The sequence below is a fragment of the Balaenoptera borealis genome (assembly GCF_965194805.1).
Source record: "Balaenoptera borealis genome assembly, chromosome: 11".
Taxonomy (NCBI): Eukaryota; Metazoa; Chordata; class Mammalia; order Artiodactyla; family Balaenopteridae; genus Balaenoptera; species Balaenoptera borealis.
The window spans coordinates 100,909,286-100,935,096 of record NC_138868.1 but is presented as its reverse complement, the minus strand read 5'-3'; the positions used below and the strand labels follow the sequence as shown (position 1 = coordinate 100,935,096).

Sequence of the window (25,811 nt, the reverse complement as noted above, 5' to 3'; positions counted from 1 at the left end):
GACTTGGGTTCAAGGCCCAACTCTACCCTTTGTACTTGTACAAGCAAGAATGAAGTATTCAAACTCTCTAAGTTCATTTCCTTGTTGGTAAGATGGAGGAAAGTGACAGCACTTATACCAGCTGGCTGTTGCCGGGAACAAAAAAAAAGAAAATGCCTGTAAAGTGCTTGGCATGACGCCTGCCGTGGAGCAAGCCCTTCGTGTGTTTCAGGCAAAGGCTGGTAAGACTTTTGTTCCCGACTCTGCCAATTTCTATTGGTGTAATGCTGAGGTGATGAGACCACAGCCTTTGGAATTAGAGAGGTGTGGCTTCCCATCCTGGCTCTGCCACCTTCTGAGGGAATCACTCAGTCCCTGAACCTTGTTTCCTCGTCCATAAAATGAGTAGATCCCACCGCACTGTTCTGGAGGTGTTATGTAAAACAGCACACACAGGGTGCCTGGGTAAATGCTTGTATACAGTAAGTGCTCGATGTTAGCTATACTCCTGCACAAACTCCTTAGGCAGCCTTCGGTTCCCTCCCGCCAAAAAAATATATTGTATATAACAGAACGCCTGTTAGGATTGAAAGTACTTTGCAAACAGACTAGAAGGGAAGAGTAGAAGCTCCCATGTCCTCTTCAACATTCACAAGCAGCCTTGACCAATGAAGGTTTTGTCTTGGAAATAAATTAAAATCCTTCCTTTAGTCCATTTTCAGATATGAGGATTTTAATTGAGACTCACTAACTGTACAGATACAAGAGGAATTGGACCCTCTTCCTTCCTTCTCTCCTTCCTTCCTTCGCTCAGTCTGTTGGTCCATTCGTTCAACAAATGTTTACTGAACGCCAATTATGCAGCAGGCCCTGCGCTACCTTGTATCAGCAAAGAAGGAGCAAACCAGGGCAGTAAAAAGAGAGACAGGTAACTAAGCCCAGGAACTCTCTTTTGGGAGGCAAAAAGCATCTGTAGAAGGTTAACCTGGCTTCTTTCCAGTGTTTCCCCCTTTTTAAGCCTCCAACTTCCATGAAGAGACAACAGGTTAGAAGGGGATTTGGGGAACCACCCAATGGATCCCTCACCTGGACTCAGGAGTCACTGACAGCATCCTCAATGGACAACACCTGCCCACTCAGAACGGCTGCAGAGAAGACCCCCCCACCTGTCCCGGCGCCCCACACAAGCTCTACTGCCAGGAAAGCACCGGTCTAGCCTTCCCCCTTACACACCGACCAGCTCCAGGGCGCTACCTTTGTGTGACAGTATGCTTCCTCGGAAGTTCAACGTTCTCTTCTCCTGTCTGTGGGTGTCGAACGCCCAGAAGAGGTTCACCACATAGCCATTCACCTGCCAAGAAGCAAGAGCCATGTTACATGAACAGTACACACTCACAGAGCTCACCAGACACTAAAGGAAGATCTTTTCTGTTGTTCCTCGGGTATCTCCCTTCTTACAATGGACGGGCTAGTCCTTTGGATTCTTAAACCAGTTCCATTTGTGCTATCATTGAATACTTATACTCCCTCCCACTTCTAAAAACAAATGTGAGACCATTTATAATACAACATATAGATTCAATGACACAAAAAATTTAATAAATAATGAAAGGACAAGAACCAATTTAAAAAAGGCAGAAAGAAGGGAATTCCCTGGCGGTCCACTGGTTAGGACTCTGAGCTCTCACTGCCGAGGGCTCGGGTTCAATCCCTGGTCAGGGAACTAAGATCCTATGAGCCGCGTGGCACAGCCAAAAAAAAAGGCAGAAAGGATAAAAATTGAAAAGGTAATTAGATTACGGTAACTAAGGATCAATCTTAGCTCAGGTGGTCTTTGCAGTCAAGGCCAAGAGGTCAATACAAAGGGGGCTTGCTTAGATCTCTTTTGTCTAATAGGAGCAAACATATCCATGGGTCAGGAAAGACCCATGAGCTCACAGAAGGATTTGATGTAAAGGTCTTTAAAAATATTGGCCAATGCACCAAATTAAAATGTTTTCAAGAGCAAAGACTATAGAGACAAGGTCTACACAAGGTCATTTCTGGCATCAGCTGTCTCTGAAGCCAAAGGCATGACACAAAACTGTAGTTCAGTCAGTGGCACAGGCTGTTGCTCCCACCACAGCTTCACAGACAGGGAGGGATGTGAGGAGAGACAGACAAGACAGAACCCCATGAAAGGTGTGTGGCCACTTGAGAAACCCAAGGGACACAGATAATCACGGTGAAGCTGGTCAAGCAGATGGACCAAGCAGAGGGGAGGAAGGTGCTAGAAGGGGAGAATATTAGGTGGATCTAAGTGGATATGCTTCCGAGGTATCTGACTCCCTCCTAAGACTCACTCTTGGGAACCTCTGCATTAGCGCTCAGCACCAGGAAATCCAATAAAGCTGAAAATTACAGGGCATACATATTCTGTTAACACCGACTCTTTATTTGCACTGTAGCTGTGAACCATTTAATTATATGGTAAAAAAAAAAAAAAAGGCACCAGGCTGAGGCAGAATAATTACATGTGAAGACTCAAGTTGTTCTTCGTGGGGGGAGGAACCAACCTAGGTGCGGTATTTTAGCTTCGCTGGATCAAGTCATTCATTTTTCTTAATCTTCCCGTCCTCTGCCGTATTGGTTCCCATGCAAAGTAAAGCCCCACCCAACCGCTGGTTTGAAATTTCCACATTACCTTGATGTCAGTGTGCACGGACAGGGTAAAGCTTAGAGAATTTTCACCATAGCTGTCAATGTGGATGTCTGGGGGTGGGATCACTGAGAACAAAAAAGGGATTCAAAAAGAGAAACCAGGTGATGAAAAGGGAAGAAGGCAGGACTTCACAGTTTTCAACTCAAGAGACAAAGCAATCTTTCAGTGGGGGAAGAAAGGGCATTTCTTTGGCTGCTTCTACTCTTCCCTTTTACCACTGTTGTCCTGAAGCTGAGGTTGGGTCCACAGTTACCTGGTGAACACATAACTATCTTGGCTCGGTCAGCTATCCTGGCAATTAGGTCGAGCAGAAAAGTTCCATTATGTAAATGTCCCTCATTAACCCAGCTTCAGCCTGGTTCTGAAAGGTACAGGGATCACACTGAGAGCCACCTGTATTGGCACCAACAAATTCCCAGAGGGCTCAAGTCCTTTATGAAGGTTGACGGCAAGCTGAATCTTAAGTCCTAACTTGTAAATGCGCGTGTGGCAAAATGGAAAGAATCTGGGCTCTGGAGTCTCACAAACTGGGGTTCAAATTCCTGTTGAGACACTTAGCACCGTGTGACCTGGGGCAAGTTACCTGTCCTCGTTAAGCCTGGAGATGCCCTCTGTACTTCTCAGAGGTGGGAAAATTCACTAAAATAATGCATGTCAAGTACCTGGCACTCAACTACAGTTCCCTTTCTCTCCCGTTCCCACGACAGATTAAAGAGCTGATGTGCCACCGGCATTCTCAAAAAGATCAGAGCTCAAGCTGGGAGCTGAGGGGACGAGGAGAGGGCAGCAGAGAGAAAAGACCTCTCTTGGCTCAAGTGGTGATCATCATGGTGGTCACTGTGAAGGTCTACCCACCAGAAACCTGACAGTGTGCTGCCAGGCATAACCTAAGAGGGCTGGATGCGATCAGCGTCATCAGAAGATACGATTTAAATGGCCACTCGTGTATTAGACTCTCAGCACATATGCCTCTTATACTGGCAAGGCAAGAGAGACTCAAAGGAGTGCCTAAGACTTGGTGGCAAAGAGAGGTATCAAAATCTGGAGGAGTCTCTCCAGATGATCGATGAAAGTGGGCTTGAGGAAAACACAGTAACCAGAAGAAGAAAGGACATTAGGAGTTTCAGGCAGTCAGCTCAGAGCAAAATGTTTCGGGTGCTGCTGTAAAGCTGACCCGGATTATAATCGTGGTGGCTGGGGACAGATCACAATCCTCTCCCAAGTTCCCTCAGCTACAAAATGAGCATAAGAATACTCATAGGGTTGATAAGGATTAAGAGAGATCAGTTCATGTAAAACAACCCGCACGGTGCTTACTACACAAGCAGTGCTCAAAAAATGGTGGCTTTTCTCACTGCTGTTATAACTAATCCACTGCGTTCACCAATGAAGGTGGTGATTCTGGGTGACGCCACCACTGTTCTGTACCCTGTCTTCTTACCTTATTAGGACACGAGGTCACAGACAGATCACAACTCACACTTTTTGACTTGGCACACAGTTGCCTAACACATGCCCTAACCAACACACGTATGAGGAGTTGGGGTTCATCCTCAAACTCATATTAAGGAAGTTTAAGAGAAGCAACCCCCCCACTGAGATTTTCAAATGCAGGTGTGACTTATGACAAGGAATTCAAGGTACTACCTGTTTTTCTGATGACCTTCCAATGTCCCTCCTTTTCAGTATGTAAGGTCAGTCTGTTCTGACTGACTTTGCAGAGGAAAATCATACCACAATCAAAACTCTCGGGGAGTGTGAACTCGGTACACTTTTCCCAATACCCACACACTCCCTGCTCCGCAGACTGGCTGGCTTCACTAAGTTTAGCTGCCCCTGTCCTGATCTCAACGACACCATATTTTACAGGCGACCAGATAGTGACTCTCCATGACCCAGAGCCTACTTCTCACAGGCTCAGATTAAAGTAAAATCCCCCAAGCACGTTCCAGGCGACACTTCTGGCTTTAACACCCGCCAATCCAAAAACGAAAGCCCCAAGCGCCAAAGCTACAATCAGGAAGACGAGCTGGTCCGTCTCCCATAGAGTGCCAGAGCCTTCGTTTCACTTGCTTCAATTCACTCACTCATCCACTATTTCATCAGCTCCTACCCGACACCACCCTCGAGGCACGTGTGCAAGGCAAGGAGCCCCGCGTGGCAAGCAGGTGGTACAGTGGTTCAGGGCACAGGCTCTGGACTCAGGAGATCAGGTTCCAATCCCAGCTCTGTCACTTGACTGACTGTGTGCAAGTGACATAACCTTTCCAGTCCCTTATCTGTTCTTATAGTTGTTCTGAGGGTTCAAAGAGATGAGCTGGTGTATGCAGAGCAGGTCCATGGCAAGTCGTAAGCCATGACTCTGATCAGCTCAAGTGCTAGAAACTACCACCTAAGCATTGTCGGTTGGTGCCCCTGGGGCAGTAACAAGTGTCAGCATGGCACTCTCTTAAAAACACCACAAATAAACATGGACAAGATCATCTTTATCTTGGCTGGGAAGGAAGGACTCCTTCTATTTTGGCTACTGTGCCTGAGAACAAGGGCATGAAGGCCTCTGGAAATCCCTTTGTATGTTTTTATTATAACAAATGCTCAGTTCTAGAAGGAGGAATACCTTCAACAGTCGCCCCAAAAGACTTCGTGTGTAAAGCACTATGGAGACGCCCACAAAAGTGCGTGTGTCGGGGAGAGGGAGGCTGTGTGAAGTTTTCTGATCTCTGCTTCTTCATTTTCCAGTCACACTGAAAGTTATTTCCAAAGGGTTATTCTATCTTCTCTAAATCTGCAGACGCTGGAATCACTTACCTTTTCCTTTTATGGTGGTAATGGATTTAGAATCGCTCCAGTTTCCTATTCCACGACTGGTCACTGCAGCCACCTTTCAAATCAGAGCGCGAATTAGTATGAAATAAAGGCAACATACCACACAGTAAGAATCCCGACTGAGAGGAAGTGGTGAGGCTTTGGCTATAAGGGTGGAAGAAATTATACACAGAGGGATTCAGGAGAGTCAGAGGCCCCAGCCACTGAAATAAGACAGGGAAAGAGACAAAGGGAGGGAACCTGGGTAAAGGGAATTGTGATAGCACTGAAATTATGAGGGAGTCTGTGTATATACTTAATGGTCTCAAAACATGTTTTGCACAAAATCTCTTTTCTACTGAAGATGTTGATAATATATTTCATAAGAACCCCACAATATCATTTTCTAAATGCTACTTATCATAGCTCTGCATCTCCCTGCAGCTAAAAATAAGCAGAAAAGAGGTGGGTGCAAAAGTAATTGGAGCTGGAACATTAGCAGAATATCTGGGTTAAAAGCAGGTAAAGCTGCATTACCATCAATTGTTGGTTATCTGAGCAAAGTCTGATTTCAAGTTCTCTGTGGCCTTGGTTTACGGGACTGAAAGAAATGACAGGCTTCCAGAGCAACAGGTTGGGTACTGAGCACACCACGAGTAAGCATCTCATAAAGGTAGGTACGGAGTTCTCATGAAAGGCCAACCATCTCCCCATGCTCCAAGACCACCTGGACGCCTAAAACGCATGCGAACACTCACTCTGACAGTGTACTGAGCGTTGACCAGTAGGTCCCTTATTTCTGTCAAGTTGCTAAGAGCTCTCTGGGAGGCCCACATCTTGGAACCACTCCTGCTGTACTCGACCTGAAGTGAGGAGAAAAAGAATACTATGGACAGGTAACCAAAGGTCTGGGCATCCCGACATCTTGCAAGGAGGCAGGCGGAGAGAGGGGAAGGCGAGATGCCAAACGCTCCAGAGGATGGATGATTATTTACAAGGCGACAGCAAACCACGCCCTTGTCACACAGAGCATGCCTCTGCTCTACCAGCCCCGGCAGTCTCCTGTGCTCACCCGCGCACAGCCCGCTGCCACAGGGACTTACGATGTACTCCCGAATGAGGCCGTGGCTGTGGGCGGGAGGGGCCCAGCGGCCCACAATCACTCCTTCCACTTCCCTGTGGAGCGACAGCTGGAGGCTCTGAGGGGCGTCTGGCACTGGAAGAGAGGCAATTCAGGGTTAAAATCCATCTGCATACTCATCAACTGGAGGAACTTCCCTGAGCTTAAAAACTCGGACAAGAAAGAATCCAGAGCTGGCAGTGGGACCTATCCACTAGAAAGCGCTGTTAGCTGACAGAACACCTTTCCCCTCTTCCAGAATGCAAGACCTGCTTGCATTCATCACACATCTAATGACTGCACATGTCGGACCACGGCTCAGCGAGTCTGACGCAGGCCAGGGGCTCACAAGGGCTGCAGGACAGAATCACTTGGGCGGGCTAAGTCACCACTGGCCCTGGGCTTTGATGCTGAGACCTTAATTGTCAAGGACGGCGTCTGCTGTCCTGAACTCTCGTACAACCAGAGAGCCACTGGCGTGGCTACAAAGAAATAAAACTTACTTGCTCTCTTTTTTTTTGGCCACGCCGCGCAGCATGCAGGATCTTAGTTCCCCAACCAGAGAGCAAACCCATGATCTCTGCAGTGGCAGCCCGGGGTCTTAACCACCGGACCGCCAGGGAAGTCCCAAGACTTACTTTCTAATAGCACAGAACCTCTAAATTCAAATGAAGAGACCCCCTTCAAAGTAGGCTCCTTAATAACTTCAGTGCTGGCATTTCTAAGACCTTTCAGGATCTTCCCTTTTGCGACTGCCTTCAGGGCCCAATTAGAAACCACACAGAAACCAGCTACAGTGCTTTCCAGTCAAACTTCATTTTGACCGCACAGTAGTTATTCATGTTGATAATCCGCTGAAGATGAATATTAAGGGTTGAACTGTAGCACCTCCAACCCCAAATTCAGCTGTTGAAGTCTTAACCCCCAGTACCTCAGAATGTGTATTTGGAAATAAGGTCTTAAAAAAAGTCATTAAGTTAAAATGAGGTCATTGACCCTAACCCAATATGACTGGTGTCCCTATAAGAAGAGGAAATTAGGACACAGACACACACAGAGGGCAGACCACGTGAAGACGGCCGTCTGCACGCCAAGGAGGCCTCAGAATGAAACCAACCCTTGACCTTGGACTCCCAGCCTCCAGAACTGGAAGAAAATAAATGCCTGTGGTTTAAGCCACCCAGTCTGGGGTACTTCGTTATGGCAGCAAGTGAATACAGTGAATGTTCATCAACAAGCCATGGCCTGCAAGCCCTTGGAGGGCAGGAACTGTGTCTTATTCATCTGATTCTCCAGTGTCTAACCTAATTCCTGAGCAGTAGTAGGGACTCAGCTACCATCTGTGGAAAGAAGATCCACGAATGGGATATTTCAAAAATGGTTCCACTTAGAGTTTAGCTAAGCTAGCCCATGGTATTGCTGCCTCAGCATCCATTTTGTTTAGACAAATAGGCTAAGGGGGCCTTAAATTGACATGAGCCCCCGAGCAAGCCCTGGATCACAGCCCAAAGAGTCACAAGCAAATGCAAATCCCTAACATGACTTCCCCAAGGGCCCTTGTGATTAAGTCTCTCCACCTCCCAGGACCTTCCCCCTTGTGCTCCTTAGGTAAGACTCCCAAGAAGTTTACCAAAACCCCCCTTTTTTGGTGTGAACTGGCCAATCCAGCCCTAGCCCAGGAACTTCACAGCACTCCACCCACAAATCCTAAAAAAGGCGTGTGCCCCAGGTCCTGCTGCCTGCACCCTGCCTTGACCTCCTGCGTGGCCCCTTGAGGCATGCGTATACCGCCTTCAGAACCTGGGAGTAATAAACTTCTCTATTTCACTTCCCCTGGTGGGCTTTTGCTGACTCTCTGACACTCTCTCTGCTCTACTGAACAAATGTTATTCTAACAAAGTCATAACTCATAGATTCTTTTTTGTTTGTTTTGTTTAGCACTTCCTTAATTTCTTTTTTTTTTTTGAATTGAAGTATAATTCACAATGTTGTTTTAGTTTCAGGTGTACAGCAAAGTGATTCCATTTTTATATTTGTGTATATATATATATATATATATATATATATATATATATATACTTTTTCAGATTCTTTTCCACTGTATATTGAGCATAGTTCCCTGTACCATACAGTAGGTCCTTGTTGTTTATCTATTTTATATCTAGTAGTGTGTATCTGTTAATCCCAACCTCCTAATGTATCCCTCCCCCTCAATTTCCCTTTGGTAACTATATGTTTGTTTTCTATGTCTGTGAGTCTATTTCTGTTCTGTAAATAAGTTTGTTTGTATCACTTTTCTAGATTCCACATATAAGTGATATCATGTGATATTTGTCTTTCTCTTTCTGACTTACTTCACTTAGTAAGCACTTCCTTACACTCTGGCACTACCAGATGCTCCAGGCTTATCTTGTAGATCTCCTGCCCCAGGCCTGGATTTGACCATTTCTTCAAGGAGCCCTGTGTCCTTTTATTGAAGAAGGCATTAGAAACCTAAATCTGAATGATAGGTATGCTCAAGGCTATTAAAGTTTTTCTGGGCCTTCTCAGCTGACAAAGCAAGGAAAAGTATGTGTGTGTACTAACCTGTGCACATACACATATCTATACATATTTTACGTGTAACCATTTACATGCACATTAAGATAAACATGAGTTCATATTAACATCTCCAAATGTAAACATGGTTCTGATGGCAACTGCAAATGAAAAGTTCACAAAACCTGCGGAGCAAAGATCACGGGAATAAGCACAGTCACCCAATGTCAACTACTGTGAAGGGGGAAGAACTAGGGAACTCTCTATGACCCAAGGGTTTTGGTAAATTTCCTTAAAATGAACCCACAATACTTCTGACAAGTCTCATACGTTAACAGTGATGATCTCCTAAGTACCAAATACTGGGAAATACCTAGAGACGGAAGGTAGAGGTAGAAAGAGGGCAATGGTGGGCAGAAAAACATTATGTGTGGTGATCATTTTGTAATTATAGAAATATCAAATCACTATGTCATACACCTGCAACTAACACGGTGTTGTAGGTCAATTATACTTCAATTAAAAGAAATCGTGTTAAGACATCGAAAACAAACGTATGATTACCAGAGAGAAACGGGGGAGAGGGATAAATTAGGAATTTGGGATTAACAGATACACACTACAATATATAAAATAAATAAACAACAAGGACCTACTGCACAGCACAGGGAACTATATTCAATATCTTGTAATAACCTATAATGGAAAAGAATCTGAAAAAGAATACATATATATGTGTATAACTGGATCACTGCTGTACACCTAAAACAATGTAAATCAACTATACTTCAATAAAAAGAATTGTATTGAAAAAAAAAAAAAAAAACGTGACATAATAAGAACAACTCAGCCAGGACCATAAAACTTAGCCACGTAGGAAGCACAAGTACTTTTATTCCCACTCTCCTGAGCATCCTGGGAAACTCTCTGAAAATCCCACATAAGGTCCTGTCCCTGCCATAAAAATAAGCTATAGCACTTACATCCTTCTGGAGTCCTCAGGGTCACAAAGTCATTGGTGCTGTGCACCTTGCTCAGACACTGGACCTGGACTTTGACCTGATACGTGGTGTCTGGCTTCAAGACTTTCAATATTGTGTTCGTTTTATTGCTGTGGGTTTCCAGAGTCTTCCATATGCTCTCTCCAACCACCCTGGCCAAGAGAACAAAGATAGCATCACATCAAAGCAGCATGGGGTGGCTGAGATGTCTGAATCCGTCAAAAAAGAGCTGCTCTGTGCACACACAGCGTTTATGGAACATCCAGTGGCAATAAAAACATCATTTTCTCCCACGGCAAAGATGGGACCCACCTGTAGTAGACGTTATACACACAAGAAGCAGAGGGCATTTTCTTGGGCCGCATCCAGGTCAAAGTTACATCCCCAGAGAAGTCAGCTGTCCACTGAAGATTCTGTATTTTGTATACATTTAATTCCTCTAGAGAGAGTAAGGGGAAAAAAGAGAAATTGATATCTTATAAATCTTGGATTTCAAAGGACCCAAGAGGTTCCTTGGTTTCAGGCAGACCTACTGTGATGTGGTCAGGCCACCACCATTATCTTAAGACACCCCAGAAAAAAAAGAGTTCAGACCTTCCTATATAACCTTTCCCAAGGTCTCCTAAATTTCCAAGCATGGCATTTCTCCTTGCATTTCACCTCCTTATCTGCACTGATTTAAGCCTGATTCTCAACAGGGAACGCTACAAATCCAAAGACAATGTCATGGCAGGATCCATTACTGCTATAGATTGAAACGTTTGTGTCCCCCAAAATCCATATGCTGAAACCTCATCCCCCATGTGATGGTATTATGGGGTGGGGCCCTTGGGAAATGATTAGGTCATAAGGATGGAGTCCTTGAAAATGAGATTAGTGTCCTTGTAAAAGAGGCCCGAGAGAGCTCCCTCACACCTTCCACCATGGGAGGACACAGAACAGACAGGCTGTCTATGGACCAGGAAGTGGGCCCTCACCAGACACTGAATCTGCTTCAATCTCCGACTTTCCAGCCTCCAGAACTGTGAGAAATGAGTTTCTGTTGCTTCTAAGCCACTCAGTCTGTGGTACTGTGATAGCAGCCCCCAAATGACTGCTAAATGCATTCCAGACAGAAGGATGGCGTTCACCCCACCACAAAGCCTGACGCTCTGTGGGAGCAACGACGCCTCAACACGAGGGATGTCCTTCCAAAGCCAATCTAATATACTCCAATGTGAAATAAAAACTAAAAGAAACTCCTATGAAAGATCAAGTTAAATTGTTTTATTTGCATAATAGAATGCACTACTGGAATTAAGCAAATCATAATTCTAAAACACTACCTAATTTTTCATAAGTAGTATCTTTTGATTAAAATTATCATTATTTAAACTAAAAAAAAAAACCCATTCTAAGATGTAACTATTATATTTAGGATGAATAAACAACAAGGTCCTACTGTATAGCAGAGGGAACTATATTCAATATCTTGTGATAAAGCATAATGGAAAAGAATATTTAAAAAATAAATAAATAAAAGGATCCAAGTACCAATACAAGGACTAAAGCAAAAGAAAACAGAACAAAAAAACAAAAAAAAAACAAAAACACCCAATCTAAGACCAACATTTCCCTGAGAGGGGCGAGGTGAGCTGAGGCTGCATCAGAGGCAGGACTGGGCCTCGCCTCAGCTGCAGCTCCAACAGTGAGCAAGAACCTTTCCATTTTCAGACTGAGGAAGAGCTCGAGAGGGTTCGACCTCAGGGCCCACCCAGCAGGGCCGAGGGTGAGCCCGGGGTCCTGGGGGGCCACACTCACCGCTGCAGGCGTGCTCGTCGCTCTCGTCCGAGCAGTCCAGGAAGCCGTCGCAGCGCTCGGACAGCACGATGCAGGCCTCGCCGTCCTCGCACCGGAACTCCTGGCCTGTGCAGGTCAGGGTGCTGCGCGTGGCTGCAACACACGAGGGGCCACGGTCACCAGAGGTTTCTCGTGTTCGGGAAAAGGGAACTCATCAGCTTCTGCTTCAAAAGACCCTCGGGGATGCGGGTGGCGGGGACCCCACGCTGGCTCGCTAATCCCTCTTCATCTGACATTGACCAGGGGAATGTGCCTTCAGGAAGGGCCAGAGCTTTGGCGTCAAACAAACCAGGGTCTACATCCTGCTCTGTATGAGCCTGAGCTAACTGTTTAATTCAGGCGCACCTCGTTTTATTGTGCTCAGCTTTATCATACTCTGCAGATAATTGCATTTTTTAACACATTGAGGGTTTGTGGCAGAGCAAGTGCCATTTTTCTAACTGCATTTGCTCACTTCGTGTCTCTGTGTCACATTTTGGTAATTCTCACACTATTCCAAACTCTTTCATTATTACTGTATTTATTATGTTGCTCTGTGATGAGTGATCTTTGATGTTACAAAAGTGTGGCAGAAAGATTACAAGTCATTGAAGGCGCAGGTGATGGTTAGCATTTTTTAGCAATAAACTATTTTAAAATGAAGGCATGTACATTATTTTTTTTTTCAAAGAAGTCCTGAGCCTTTCATTTATTTATTTATTTGTTTTGACTATATATATTTTTTATTGAAGTATTGATTTACAATGTTTCAGGTGTACAGCAAAGTGATTCAGTTTTTTTTTTTTTTTTAAACAATCACTTTTTGTTATTTATTTATTTATTTTTGGCTGTGTTGGGTCTTCGTTTCTGTGCGAGGGCTTTCTCTAGTTGTGGCAAGCGGGGGCCACTCTTCATCACAGCGCGCGGGCCTCTCACTATCGCGGCCTCTCTTGTTGCGGAGCACAGGCTCCAGACGCGCAGGCTCAGTAATTGTGGCTCACGGGCCTAGTCGCTCCGCGGCATGTGGGATCCTCCCAGACCAGGGCTCGAACCCGTGTCCCCTGCATTGGCAGGCAGACTCTCAACCACTGCGCCACCAGGGAAGCCCTACATTATTTTTTAAACATATGCTATTGCACGCTTAACAGACTACAATATAGTGTAAACATAACTTTCATATGCACCAGGAAACCAAAAAATTCGTGTGACTCACTTTATTGCAGTGGTCTGGAACGGAACCTGCAAAATCTCCGAGGTCTGCCTGTAGTGCCCAAGTTCAGTTCCCCGGTATAAAACTGGGGTGACAACTCCATCCCTATTGTGTCTACAAGGACCCAGTGAGATCAAGCACCTGGAATACGCCTGACTGAGAGCAGGCATCCACAAGGTGCAGCTCTTCCTCTACGGTACTTATTCCCGATCATCTGCTCCTATTGTTAATCTGCAGTCCAGAATGACCCTCTGATTTCTGGTTTGAGTGAGACTAATAATAATGAGATGAATCACAATAGTAAGAGGCATGTCTATTGTATGTAGTCTTTTTAATTGTTTAGCTTTTCAAAGTATTTCCACAGACAATGAAATAACGCAAATAAAGAGCACGGATGAGTTAAGAGTTACGCAACTCATTGGCTAGAAACCATAATTTGATGTTCTCTCCAGTTTGGAAAGTAGATTTAAACTGCATGAGAGGCTCTAAAAAGGAAGCAATGACAATGTAACTGCAAATGATCCTAAAAAGAAGAAAGATGAGAATGGCTACAGAAACCGAATCTGCCACCCCAGGTAGGTCTGCACCGGGTCCTGGCTCACGTACCTTGGGCCTTCATTATAGAGACTCACACGTGCTTGTTCAACCCTGGACAGGGAGAGTTATATCAGAACCCAACCCCACCAGTAAAGAGGGTCTAAAATTACTCTTGCTCCTCCACATCAAAGATGTTCAAGTTCAAATTCCTGGAACATGTTAAGGTCACCTTATAAGGCAAAAGGGACTCTGCAGATGTGATTGAGATAAAGACCTTGACATAGGACTTAAGCCTGGGTTACCCGGGCAGGTCCATCCAATCACACAGGCCCTTAAAAGCAGAGACCCTGGGGCTTCCCTGGTGGCACAGTGGTTGAGAATCTGCCTGCCAATGCAGGGGACACAGGTTCAAGCCCTAGTCTGGGAAGATCCCACATGCCGCGGAGCGACTGGGCCCGTGAGCCACAACTACTGAGCCTGCGCGTCTGGAGCCTGTGCTCCACGACAAGGGAGGCTGCGATAGTGAGAGGCCTGCGCACCGCGATGAAGAGTGGCTCCCGCTTGCCGCAACTAGAGAAAGCCCTCGCGCAGAAACGAAGACCCAACACAGCCAAAAATAAATAAATTAATTTAAAAAAAAAAAGCAGAGACCCTTTCCCAGCTGTGGTCAAAGAGGAAGATGTGAAGACCAAAGAAGGATCAGAGAGACGGAATGTTGCTGGCTTTGAAAATGGAGGAAGGAGGCCTCTAGAAGCTGAGAAAAGCAAGGAAACAGATTCTGCCCTGGAGCCTTCAGAGGACCCAGACATGCCTTCATCTTGGTTTCAGCCAGTGAGATGTCTATCAGATTTCTGACCTACAGAACTGTAAGATAATAAATGTGTGTTATTTTAGGGCATTAAGTTTGTGGTAATTTATTACAGTGGCCATAGGAAACTAATACACACTTGAAACATTGTAATTTGCCCAGACCTTACATTGGGGATTCTACCTCGGTTTCCTGAGTTCAAACTGCAATTTCTCCACTGGGACTCAGAATCAGACTCCTCCCAGCTTGTGCTCCCCGCCCCATGGAAATATACACACAATGTTCCATACAATGACTCTATCCGTACTAGAAGAAATCCAAACAGACCACTAAACCATGGTGGTTATCCGACAGTAGAGAATCTACAACAGTGGTTCTTAATAGTCTTCTGGGGAACGTCTAAAACATACAGATTCCTAGGACCTGCCCCAAAGCTACTGAGGCAGAAACACGACACTGGGCGTGTGTCGTATTTACAGGCTCCACAGTGATTCATCAGAATTGGCCAGCACTGAGGACTTCTGTTCTAGAACAAGGTGATCCTGTTTTCTATCTGAAGCACTGCATCCACTTCTGAAAACCACACTTTGAGATGTAGGTAGAGAAACTGGATAATGTTCTCAAGAGAGCAACCAGGATGGTCAAGAGGAACAGGTAAAGGATCCTGGGAGCTTTTACTAGAGATGAAAAGATACAGGGTTTGGAAGTGGGAGGTGGGGGCAGAATACTATAACAGCTGTCCTCAACTGATGAGTTTCCTTGTGAAAGAAGGATTAAGACTTCTCTGAATGTCTCTAGGATGGAGGTACAGAATTCAGTTTTTTAAAAGAATGCTCTAATATAGTAACTCTCAATGGGAGAAGGAAAATATCGAAACCACTTGTGAGGCTTTTTGCAAATCATAATCCCCCATCCCCTGGAGAATCCTTGTATCATATAGTTCTGTCATTTGCTGAGCAAAAATTGGTTTGCCTGGGGGGAGCTTGGATGGGGGGGCTCGGTTACATATAAAACTGCATTAGAACATCTAGAAAAGGTTTGAGAACTACTAGTGAACAGTCTCAGAAGCCCAAGATGGAATTCATCCATCCATCCATCCAGTGAACATTTATGGAGGTCCTACCATGAATCAGCTGCTATTCAAGATGTTAAGGATATGGTGATGTGTCAAACAGACAAAGGACCTACCCTCATAGAGTATACCTTCTATTCAGAGAAACAGCAAATGAGTAAACAAACCAATATGTTACTTTAGATAGTGATAAGAGCTACAAAGAAACAGAAAGACAGTAATAGTAAGAGAGTGATGGGGCCTTTATACAGGAGAGTCAGGGAAGGACTCCACGCTCAGAAGGGGATTGTTTTGGAAAATACCAAGATCCCCATCACAGAATTACTCCACTTGGTAAGAATGTGGTAAAATATAATCAAAGAACAGCTGAACAGTAAAGCTGGAGGATGTTTGAGGTTTCTTTATGAAACATGTCTCAATATGTTAAAAGGGAGAAAACATAGTTTTTAGAAACTGGGAATAAGGCTGTCATTAATCTCCAAAAATTCTTAAACTGATTATTAAACAAATGATTAATGGGCACTTAGAACAGAATGTAGTGGCCTTCAGGGGCCAGCTTCTCTAAGAAGAGGCATGTCACGCTAATCCCATTTCCTTTGGTGATAGGGTTATCCGATTAATGGATTGAGGAAAATTGCAGATAGAGTACACCTTGATTTTAAGACCCTTAACCAAGCAACATCCTTATGTATAAGGCAGATTTGAAACAGGCTAAAGAAACTTATTTAAAGAATACCCATTAATGAATTAATCCCACCCAGGAGGAAGGTCCTATTTCATTTCCTCTTTGTTAATTATGTTTAATGTTCTTCTTACTATACTTATCTGGCTCAGATGTTCCTACTATAATTTTGGTAAGTGTTGGATCAATCTGCCCTGTTATTTTAATGTCCCAAAGGCCCACTTTGTTCACTCTTTTAATGTACGTGCAGGATTTTACACTAATCCCCATTTAATTTCTCTGTGTTATTTTGGAGTATTCCTCCCTACAAGAACTTTCAACACGGTTTGATGAAAAGATCACAATTTTGTACAAAAAAATATGGAATAAATACCCCAGTCTGTTACTGACGAGGTGACCCTCTTTGAAGCTTAACTTCCCTATCTCTAAAATGGAGATAATACCAGAATTATTATTATGAGAAACAAAGCAGAAGCACAAGACATCTTGCTCTCCAGAAGTCTTCCCTGGGGGAGACAGCCCCGCCGATGACTCACGGCAGTTGGCCTCGTCCTGGCCGTCCTGGCAATCCTGATGGCCATCACAGCGCCTCCAGCTGGGGATACACTTCTTCGGTTGCCGGCACTCGAACTCAAATAGGTCACATCGCCCGAGCTGGGTGGGAGTGGAGGCAGCAGTGACATTTGCTAGAAGAAAAGATTTTTAAAATTTACTTTTTAGTACTGAGGGGCTGGCCAGCAATAGCGACCTATTGGGTGTGTTGGAGATCTCGGTGCTTTAGGAATTACGACGGGGACCTGAACAGAAATGTGAGCTCTGGTGAAAGACGGCAGGTTGACGAGACACAGGGATCTCATCCTTCTCTCTCTCAGGCCCAAACATAGTTGAAGACTTTGAAGACAGAGGTGAGTAAATCTTGCAGAAAGTAGAAAAAGAAAAGATTAAAGAAAAATTTTTTAAAGTTTTAAAAACGTAAGCGGACTAGATCAGGAGATTCAACATATTACTGACGAGAGTTCCAGGAAGAAAAAGAAAAGAGAGAAGAAAATACTAAGGGATATTTCAAGAAAAGTTTCCAAAACTAAAATATGTAAATTTCCAGAATAAAAGAGGACACCAGTGTCCACCACATTAGATAGAAAGAGACCCACAGCTGTGGGTCACACTGTGTAATCACTGTGTAATTTCAACACTGGTACCAAAAGGAAGATTCTACAAGCTTCCAGACAGTAAAAACAGATTACATATAAAAGATTCAAATCAAAATCGCTTTGGATTTTCCAAGAGCTGCTTTCTGAAGACAGAAATTCGAATGTCTTTGAATTTCTGAAGGATATATATATATATTTTTTTTACAACCTAGAATTCCAAACCCAGCCCAATTACCAATCAGGTCTGAACATGGAAGAAAAACACTTTCAGACAAGCAAGGCCTCAGATATACCTCCCATGTACTCTTTCTCAGGAAATTTCTGGAAAATGCACTCTACCAAAACGTGGGATTAAACTAAAAACCAGGAGGAAAGACCTGGGATATAGAAAAAAGGAGCTGCAACATGAGAGAAGTAAAGCGAGTCCTAAGGATGGAGAAGCAACCTCCCAGAAGATACCTGTGCCCCAGACAACCCGCACAAACCAGAGAAACTCAAGACATAAACACCTTGAATGAAGGCCATCATCACCGTGTCCTCGGGCACCATATCATCATATTCACCTGACAAAGCTACCAGAGGGTGTGCTCCACCAAAAAAAGGGAGTAAAGCAAGAAAAAGCAAGACACAAGGTCCAGGAAAATGGGGAATCTAAATCAGGAGAAAGGCAAAGAGAATTCCAGGGAGGGCAGTGAAGCCCCAGGGTAAGGGCGGGCGGCAGGCTGGGAGGACAGTCAGCCCGGATAGGAGAGGCCAAGCTCCTCTTCCACGGGAGATCTCCAAGGGAAACAATGGAGCTGAGAGATCACCTGACACGGTGACCTTGTGGAAAGTTACACCAAGAGGCTGCTGAAAGGGAGGAAGCACCAGCAAAAGATACAAAATAACCTGAGCCAACAAACGACAACAGAAGGCAATGGTTAGCTTTGGGATACCGTTTGTATTCCATAGTTGGATAACTGGATCTTCAAAGGGCCTCTCCAACCCCCAGAAGCGCTCTGCTAAAACAAAGTGCATGGAGAAGAGTGGGGTGGGGGGTGGAAATGAGGCCAGAGGACTGGGCCAGGGCACATCATGGCGCTTACACCTGGACAGTAAGGGCACCATCAGGGGGGTCCAGGCTGCGAGGGGATATAATTACATATTAGTATGTATTAGGCTTCTTGGAAGATAAATCGCAAAGGGGGAGACATGAGGCAGAGAACCCAGTTCAGAGACTTATCCAGTGAAGAAATAAGATCTGAGAGCTAGATGCCAATTTAACTTTACGTGGGCAACATACATAAAAAAGAATTCAAAAAAGCTGAATGCAGCATCTAAACAGGAATCTGCTCATTGAATTAGTCCGCATTTGCTAGAGTTGGTTAATGTCCTGCTCGGTTTCAGTAACCAACAGGCAATTTTGAGAGAGGGACAATCAAGTTACTACATAGAGAGATGGGCCTTGGGGGAAAAGGGCAGAGACAGAAGGGTTTTTTTTCACTTGTTTTAATCTGAGAAGCATTTACCGGGCACTGGCTATTTGCCTATTATCGGGGTAGGCAGAGTGGGAGATTCAGACTAAAACACGAGGCCTGGCACAATCGCTATGGAAAGGAAAGATTTACACACGTGCAATGACCAAGAAGCAACATGTGGCTGTTCGTAGTTAAGTGCTGAAAGGACAACAGGGCAAAGTTCAATGACACCGGAAAAGGGGTGGACATCAGCTACAGAACTCAATGAAAGCTCTGTGGGGGTGGGTCTTGAGAGGGGGAATAAAACCCTACCTGCCTGAAAGAGGAGCCTCAATCTTTAGTCAACCTACCATTCACACAGGGAGCTCCCGGGCTCCAGGCAGAAATTCTGATTCTATAATTTTATAAACACCCCAAGTGATTCCATTACAGGTGGGCTTCATGCTGTACTTCGAGAAATACTGACAACATATTGAGGTCTCCTTTAACTATGAAACCTGTGTTTCTGTCTGCCCTGACCGACAGTGGGTTTCACAGAGAGGGAAAGTAGGGGGACGAGGTCGGGTCCGATAAGGGCAAAAACCCTACTGGAGGAATCTAGGCAGAGAAGAAGCAGGTGTGTCCAGGGTGGGTGAGGAGCCCAGCTTGCAGAAGTGAAAAGTAATGGCAAGCAAGGAAAGGTCAGCTCAAACAGGGCCTTGAAAATAGGACTCAGGGGTTAGGGTCTATCTTCTGGACAAAAGGACAAGTGGAAACCAGTGATGATTTTAAACAGGGAAGAGATGGGATGAAAACAAGTCTTAAAGGAGGAAAATCAGACTATTGACCTATAAGTTTGCTGAAAAGAATTATGTAAACCATGGCAAGCAACGATCTATTATTTTATTATAACTGAGTTTGAAATGGAAACCTGTTTAGGAAAGGATACAATTCTGCCTGCAGTTAAGGGTGTGCCCTAGGCGGCGGTCTCACGGTTCACCAAGACCTCCGGCAATACGGTCACTCACAGACCTCCAGAGCCTCTCTGTGTTCAGCCACTAGATGGCAGTGCTTACCCTTCTTTTAATAGGATGGCCGCCAACTAGCAAGCCAGACACTCGGGTTCTGTACCTCGCCCGCCCCTCCCGGAGAGTTTAATACACGCAGACACCTCCCCTATAATTCCCATGGTAACCTCCTGTGGAGAGGAAGCAAAGGAGACCCAACCACAGCCAAGGAGGAAAGCAGGGCGGCTGGCCTTTCCCTGCAGGAAGATCAGAGAGCAGTGATAGAAGATGACTTCTGAGTTCCCTGGGGTCTCCCTGCTCTGGAGGTGAGAAGGGGCCTGGCCACAGAGCAGAGTCCCAGAGGGCAGGATTCTGCCCTCAGCCAGGCTGTGCCCAGGGTGTAGCCCCAGAGGTCCTGTCCTTAAAGCAGGTGCCACGGGCCAGGGCCGGGTGCAGCACTCACCAGGCGAGGGGCAGCCTTCCTCATCCGAGCCGTCTGCACAATCTCGGTACCCGTCACACACCCAGCTGTCCATCACGCAGGCCCCACTGCTGCAGCGGTAGTAATTGGGCAGACACGTGGAGGGCCCGGGAGTAGGGGAGGGAAGAATATGTGAATCTGAGGAAAACACCAAGCAAGGAAACCCAAAATGTTACAGGAAGCTTGATCTCAGACCCAAATGTGTCCCAAAACCTAGTATGGATGTCCCAGATTTAGCTGCACCAGCCCAGGGAGGCCGGTGTCAGGCACAGTTCTGAACAGTGAAAAATCATTTATGATGGGGTGTCAGAACAGACTGTATTCTCTTCCCTTCTCTGGAGCGGGTTCACCTTACCTATTTGATTTGATTTGGGCTAACGTTCGGATGAGTTAGTTTTCGCAGGGGCTCATGCAGGCTGGTGGAAGGACTCGGAACGCACAGGCTGGGTGGGAGAATTAATTCCTACGGAGGATAAACCCTGTTCCACTTAACTTAACCCCAACCATCCCGAGACCAGCTCCGCGACAAGAACACCAAGAAGGAAAGGGACGGGCACGCCGCCCGCACCAGTGCTGCCCTGGCGTGTGTCACGTACACATAAATGTGTCATGGCCTGTGCATCGCCCAGAACGCTCGTTACAACGCATACGCTGAGTCAGGAGCGAGGCCTCGGGCGGGGTCAGAGGCCGCGATTCTAACAAGGAGCTGTGGGTCTGCAGGCCACACTTGGGGTAGCCAGGCTCTGAAGTCCTCACTGTGCCCTGGAAAGCGTAACCCTCCGAACAGGAGCAATCAACCGGGCTGATTTCACAGTGGGAGGGGGAGAGAAAAGAACTCAGAGAGTTACCCCCTGCCCCCCCCCAAAAAAAATCCCTGCCCAAGCCAGGCACCAAAGAGACAGAGCTGGACTCTGTGCGAACGGCTGGGAGGACACCGGATGTCTCAGCGATGGGGCTGCCCCGGACCCTCACCTGCACAGACCGTCTCATCAGACCAGTCCCCGCAGTCGTTCTCCCTGTCGCACTGCCACCTGCTGGGGATGCAGTGCCCATTCTCGCACTGGAATTGGAAGTAGTGGGAGCAGTTGGGGGCCTCCGTGGGGTTTTCTGGGGGGTGAACCGCATGGTCAGTCGTCTGCCCCGCACGGTGTGAGCACAGAGCTCCACGGACACACAGGCCCCTCACCCAAGGCAGCCCACCCGACCCTCCCAGAGAAGGACAAGGCAGCTTCCCGGACCCATCGGGAGACAAGGGCATATCCACAAGCAAAAGCCCACCTTCCTGGATTCCATCTCACATTCTCTGACCTACGCCTCTATGTCTTGCTAATGATACCCGGGTTTTAATTTTGACACTTCACCAAAGGAATGACCTAACTACTGATGATAACGTGATGGTGACAGTGATTTCTATTACGTTGTGGCATCTGTAACCTTTACAGGGGAGGGGGAAGCACATTCCAAAATATTTATCATAATTCCTCTATCGTATTCCTTATATATAACGTGAACTTCCTAACTGGGGAAAGAAAAGAAAACGGAGTAAATACTCCCTAACCCCTGCTAGGGGGTAGGTTCTCACTTGAAGACTCAATTCCTTACACGCAGATTCAAGAACTGGCAGGAACTGTGGCTGAGGAAGGAGATGGCAAAGCCGGTGGCGGAGTGGGCTGAGCGCCCCCTCCTTAACTTCAGGCGCCTTCAACCCGGAGATCAGGGACGCGAGGAGGCAGATCCCAGGTCTCCTTACCACAGCTGGCTTCATCAGAGTCATCACCGCAGTCGTCCATCCCGTCGCATTTCCAGATCAAACTGATGCACACTCCATTCTGACACTGGAAACTGAACTCATCACACACCTTGTGGAACTCGGGGCCTGGGGCTAGGGAAGGAACAAACACCCGAAAAATCCAGATTGCTTCTACACCGAAGAGCTCAATATAACACTGCTGTTTGGAAACGAGAGGAAAGAACAAATGTCCTCCACCAAGAGATTGCACGGCTGAAGGATCCCTCGAAAGTCAGTCAGCTGAAGGCCTGGCCCCAGCAACTCAGAATGCAACTGTATTTGGAAATAAGGTCTTGAAAGGGGTAATTAAGTTGAAGTGAGGTCATGAGGGTGGAGCCCTAATCTCACAGGACTGGTGTCCTTATAAGAAGAGTAAATGAGGACACAGACAGGCACAGCAGGAAGACCAGGTGCAGACACAGGGAGAGGACGGCCGTCCACAAGCCAAGGAGAGGGGCCTCAGAGGAAGCCAACCCTGCCGCCATCTTCACCCTGGATGTACAGCCTCCAGAACTGTGAGAGATTACCTTTCTGTTGTTGAAGGCCCCCAGTCTGTGGTCCTCTGTTTTGGCATCCCAAGCAGACTGACACCAAGTACCTACTATTGAGTTGGCCAAAAAGTTCGTTCGGGTTTGTCCGTGGCACTACCGAAGACCCCGAACGAACTTTTTGGCCAAGCCAATGTAACACGCGCAGGGCAGTGCTGGGGACGGGGCTGCAGCAGTGAATGAGACCAAGACCTGCTCTCATGCACACACATTCCAGCTGGGGGAGGCAGTCCACAAAATAAGTGTACAGCGTGCGAAGTGGAAGTGAGTGCGGTGAAGACACTGCAGCGAGGCAAGGGGGCCACTCAGTGATGGGGGCACGAGAAAGCCTGTGGGTGAAGTTGACGTGTGGGCCAAGGTCTCGGTCATCCTCTGTCCTCCCGTTTATCTGTACAACTAACAAGCAAGTTTCCGAAGCAACAAAGGTGAGCTTTCTCAGAAAAGGCAAGACTGGACCCTCAATCGAGACCTTGTAAACTAGACGGAGGCACGTCCCCAGGCAGCCCACCACCCCTTAGTCTCTCCAGCGCCCGCGAGCGGCCCCCCTCGCCCCGCCCCACTCACAGCATCCCGCAAACGCCGCATCCTCGTCCGAGCCGTCGCGGCACTGCATGATGCCGTCACACACCATGGACTGGAAGAGGCACTGCTGGCGGTTCTTACACACGAAGTCCATGAGGCGAGTACAGAGGGGCTCTGGAAGGGTCCAGCAAGGGAAGGAGGCCGTGAGCCCCCGGGGCTGGAGGCCTCGTGGGCCCTGGGAGGATGCACCCTGGCCAGACGCGCATTCGGGAGACGGGAGTGACAGGCACAGTCACCGAGAGCTTGCTTTGCGCAAACCCTGAGCTTTAGTACATCGTTAAACTCCCAGGACAATACGATGAGAGGTTTTACTCTCCTGTTTTCCAAATGAAGCACAGGGGATGGCAGTGCTAAGTATTTTGCCAAGAGCGCACAGCGGATGAGGGTGGAGCCAAACCTGAATCCCAGAGCTGCCTGACGTCAAAGCCCATGATCTTAACCACTATCAATAAAATACTGACTCTCCAATATGGGGCTTGGCAAACTGTTACTATGAAGGACCGATGTTACAGACTGAATTGTGCCCCCCCAATTTATTGATTGATTTTTTGTTTTTTTGGCCATGCCGCGCAGCTTGCAGGATCCTAGTTCCCCGACCAGGGATCGAACCTGAGCCCTCGGCAGTGAAAGCACGGAGTCCTAACCACTGGACCGCAAGGGAATTCCCCTGCCCCCAATTTATATTATGTTGAAGCCCTAATCCCCAGTGTGACTGTATTTGGAGACAGGACTTTACAGAGGTAATCCAGGTTAAGGGAGATAAATCAATTGATAAATTGATCAAAAGGATCAATAGGAGTGGTGTCCATATAAGAGGCACCCGAGATGCAGGCACAGAGGAGGCCACGTGAAGACACGGCGAGAAGGCGGCCTTCAGACCTGAACTGCCACGCTGGCTTGTCCCTGGGTCTCCAGCCTGCTCTTTCCCAGGATGGGCACCACTGACTCCAGACAACCTTTCCAGGTCCAAAAAAACTGGGCATAAAAAGGGTCACTGGGCCTAAAACTGTTACCCGAGTGATAGTCAGCAACTAGGAAAACCAATGAAGTAGGAGAAGTAAGTGTCCAATTCCAAACCATTGGTCCATTCACAGGACATACTGCAGCTGAACAAAGATGATCATGGACCATGACCTAATTCCACAGTCACCCACCACGGCCCCCTCCCTGCTCTCCTTCCCCCAAACCGCACCTCCCCAACTCCATCCCTCTCAGAGCCCTGGTCGAGAACCTGGGGTCACCGCATTTACAAGCTAACTGCAGGCAGGTACTGAGGAAATGAAAGCACTTAGTCCAACGTGTGCCCTTCACTCACAGCCACAAGGCGCCCCCCAGGCAGGGTGAGGACTCACCACAGTGCTGTTCGTCTGAGCCATCCGAGCAGTCGTGCAGACCATCGCAGTGTTTGCTGGACGGGATGCAGGTGCCATTCGGGCAGCGGAATCCGTTGCACTTCTTCTCTGGAATGTGATTCAAGAAGCAGCAGAATAAGGAAACAGGCAGGCACTCACATCGTTGTTTGGCCAGGGGGGCTGGGGAGGGGGCGGGTATAAATTTGTGCCACCCTACGGAGGGCTATCACTATTACAGACGTATACATACGGTGACCCAGCAATGGCACTTAAGAAAAGTAATCTACCTACACGAGTGAAAAATAACAGAGGCACAAGGTTATTCATTGCAGCACTGTTTGTAATAGATTGAAAACCACCTATGTATCCATCAATAGGGGACTGTGTAAATTACTGTACAAAGCCTGTTACAAAGAGAATGAAGAAGCACTACGTAAAAACAAGTCCTAGATATACAGTTATGTGGAAAACCAAGGTACGTGGCAGACCACATGTGTAAAACAGGACAAGAACACGTAGTATATTTAAATCTGCATATATGCACAAAAATATTCTGAAAGGATACATAACAAAGGGAGGGAACTGAGCAGATGATTCTGAAAGGATACACAACAAAGGGAGGGAACTGAGCAGATTTTTCTTTCCTACTCAAAAAAAAAATTTTTTTTTTTTTTTTATGAAAAGTAAAAGAAAAGCTTCAAGTGGATGGAAAAAAGGAGGACACTCTTAAATTACTCACCATCTTAATTCTTTGGGAATTGTAAACCAAAGCCCTATTTGAGAAAGTTTGTCCCAGAAATGTTAAGAATCTTAGGTTTCGCACTTAGCGTAGAATTCTTAGCACTAGGTCACCCCTTCTCCTGAACAGAGAGCTACCGCCAGACGTGTGGCTTAAAAATCACTTCCAGCAGGTCAGTTACAAACCCAACTCTTGGTGGAATGGTCCCAGGAGGATCAGGGATAAGGCAAGAAAATGTGTTTTAATCCTGTAAAAAGTCATCATTCTTAGGAGACTGTTCAAAGGACATCAAACAGAAACAGTAAAGGAGTACCATGAGTTGGGGAAATAGTTAATGTCACTCAGCATAAAAAGGTTTTTCAAAAGTATAAATTTTAAATTGTACAAGACAAATGCCCACTCACTAAATTAGTGAAAACAACTCAAAAGATAAAATCAAGGGGGGCTTGGGGAAA

At 46.4% G+C, this 25,811-nt stretch overlaps 1 protein-coding gene across 4 annotated transcripts in view; it reads right to left on the bottom strand.

Annotated features, from left to right (window-relative positions):
* SORL1 (sortilin related receptor 1) overlaps window positions 1-25,811 on the bottom strand; it is a 162,333-nt gene that overhangs the window by 18,445 nt on the left and 118,077 nt on the right. For all 4 annotated transcript variants that reach the window (XM_082339794.1, XM_082339795.1, XM_082339793.1 and 1 more), the window contains 14 exons: window positions 24,618-24,725; window positions 23,248-23,379; window positions 22,097-22,228; window positions 21,319-21,453; window positions 20,329-20,484; window positions 16,808-16,957; window positions 11,945-12,076; window positions 10,457-10,583; window positions 10,127-10,296; window positions 6,589-6,701; window positions 6,244-6,348; window positions 5,489-5,561; window positions 2,663-2,745; window positions 1,234-1,330 (listed from right to left, as the gene is read on the bottom strand). In XM_082339794.1, the coding sequence (XP_082195920.1) occupies window positions 1,234-1,330; window positions 2,663-2,745; window positions 5,489-5,561; window positions 6,244-6,348; window positions 6,589-6,701; window positions 10,127-10,296; window positions 10,457-10,583; window positions 11,945-12,076; window positions 16,808-16,957; window positions 20,329-20,484; window positions 21,319-21,453; window positions 22,097-22,228; window positions 23,248-23,379; window positions 24,618-24,725 (1,713 nt within the window). The remainder of the gene's footprint in view (window positions 1-1,233; window positions 1,331-2,662; window positions 2,746-5,488; window positions 5,562-6,243; window positions 6,349-6,588; window positions 6,702-10,126; window positions 10,297-10,456; window positions 10,584-11,944; window positions 12,077-16,807; window positions 16,958-20,328; window positions 20,485-21,318; window positions 21,454-22,096; window positions 22,229-23,247; window positions 23,380-24,617; window positions 24,726-25,811) is intronic.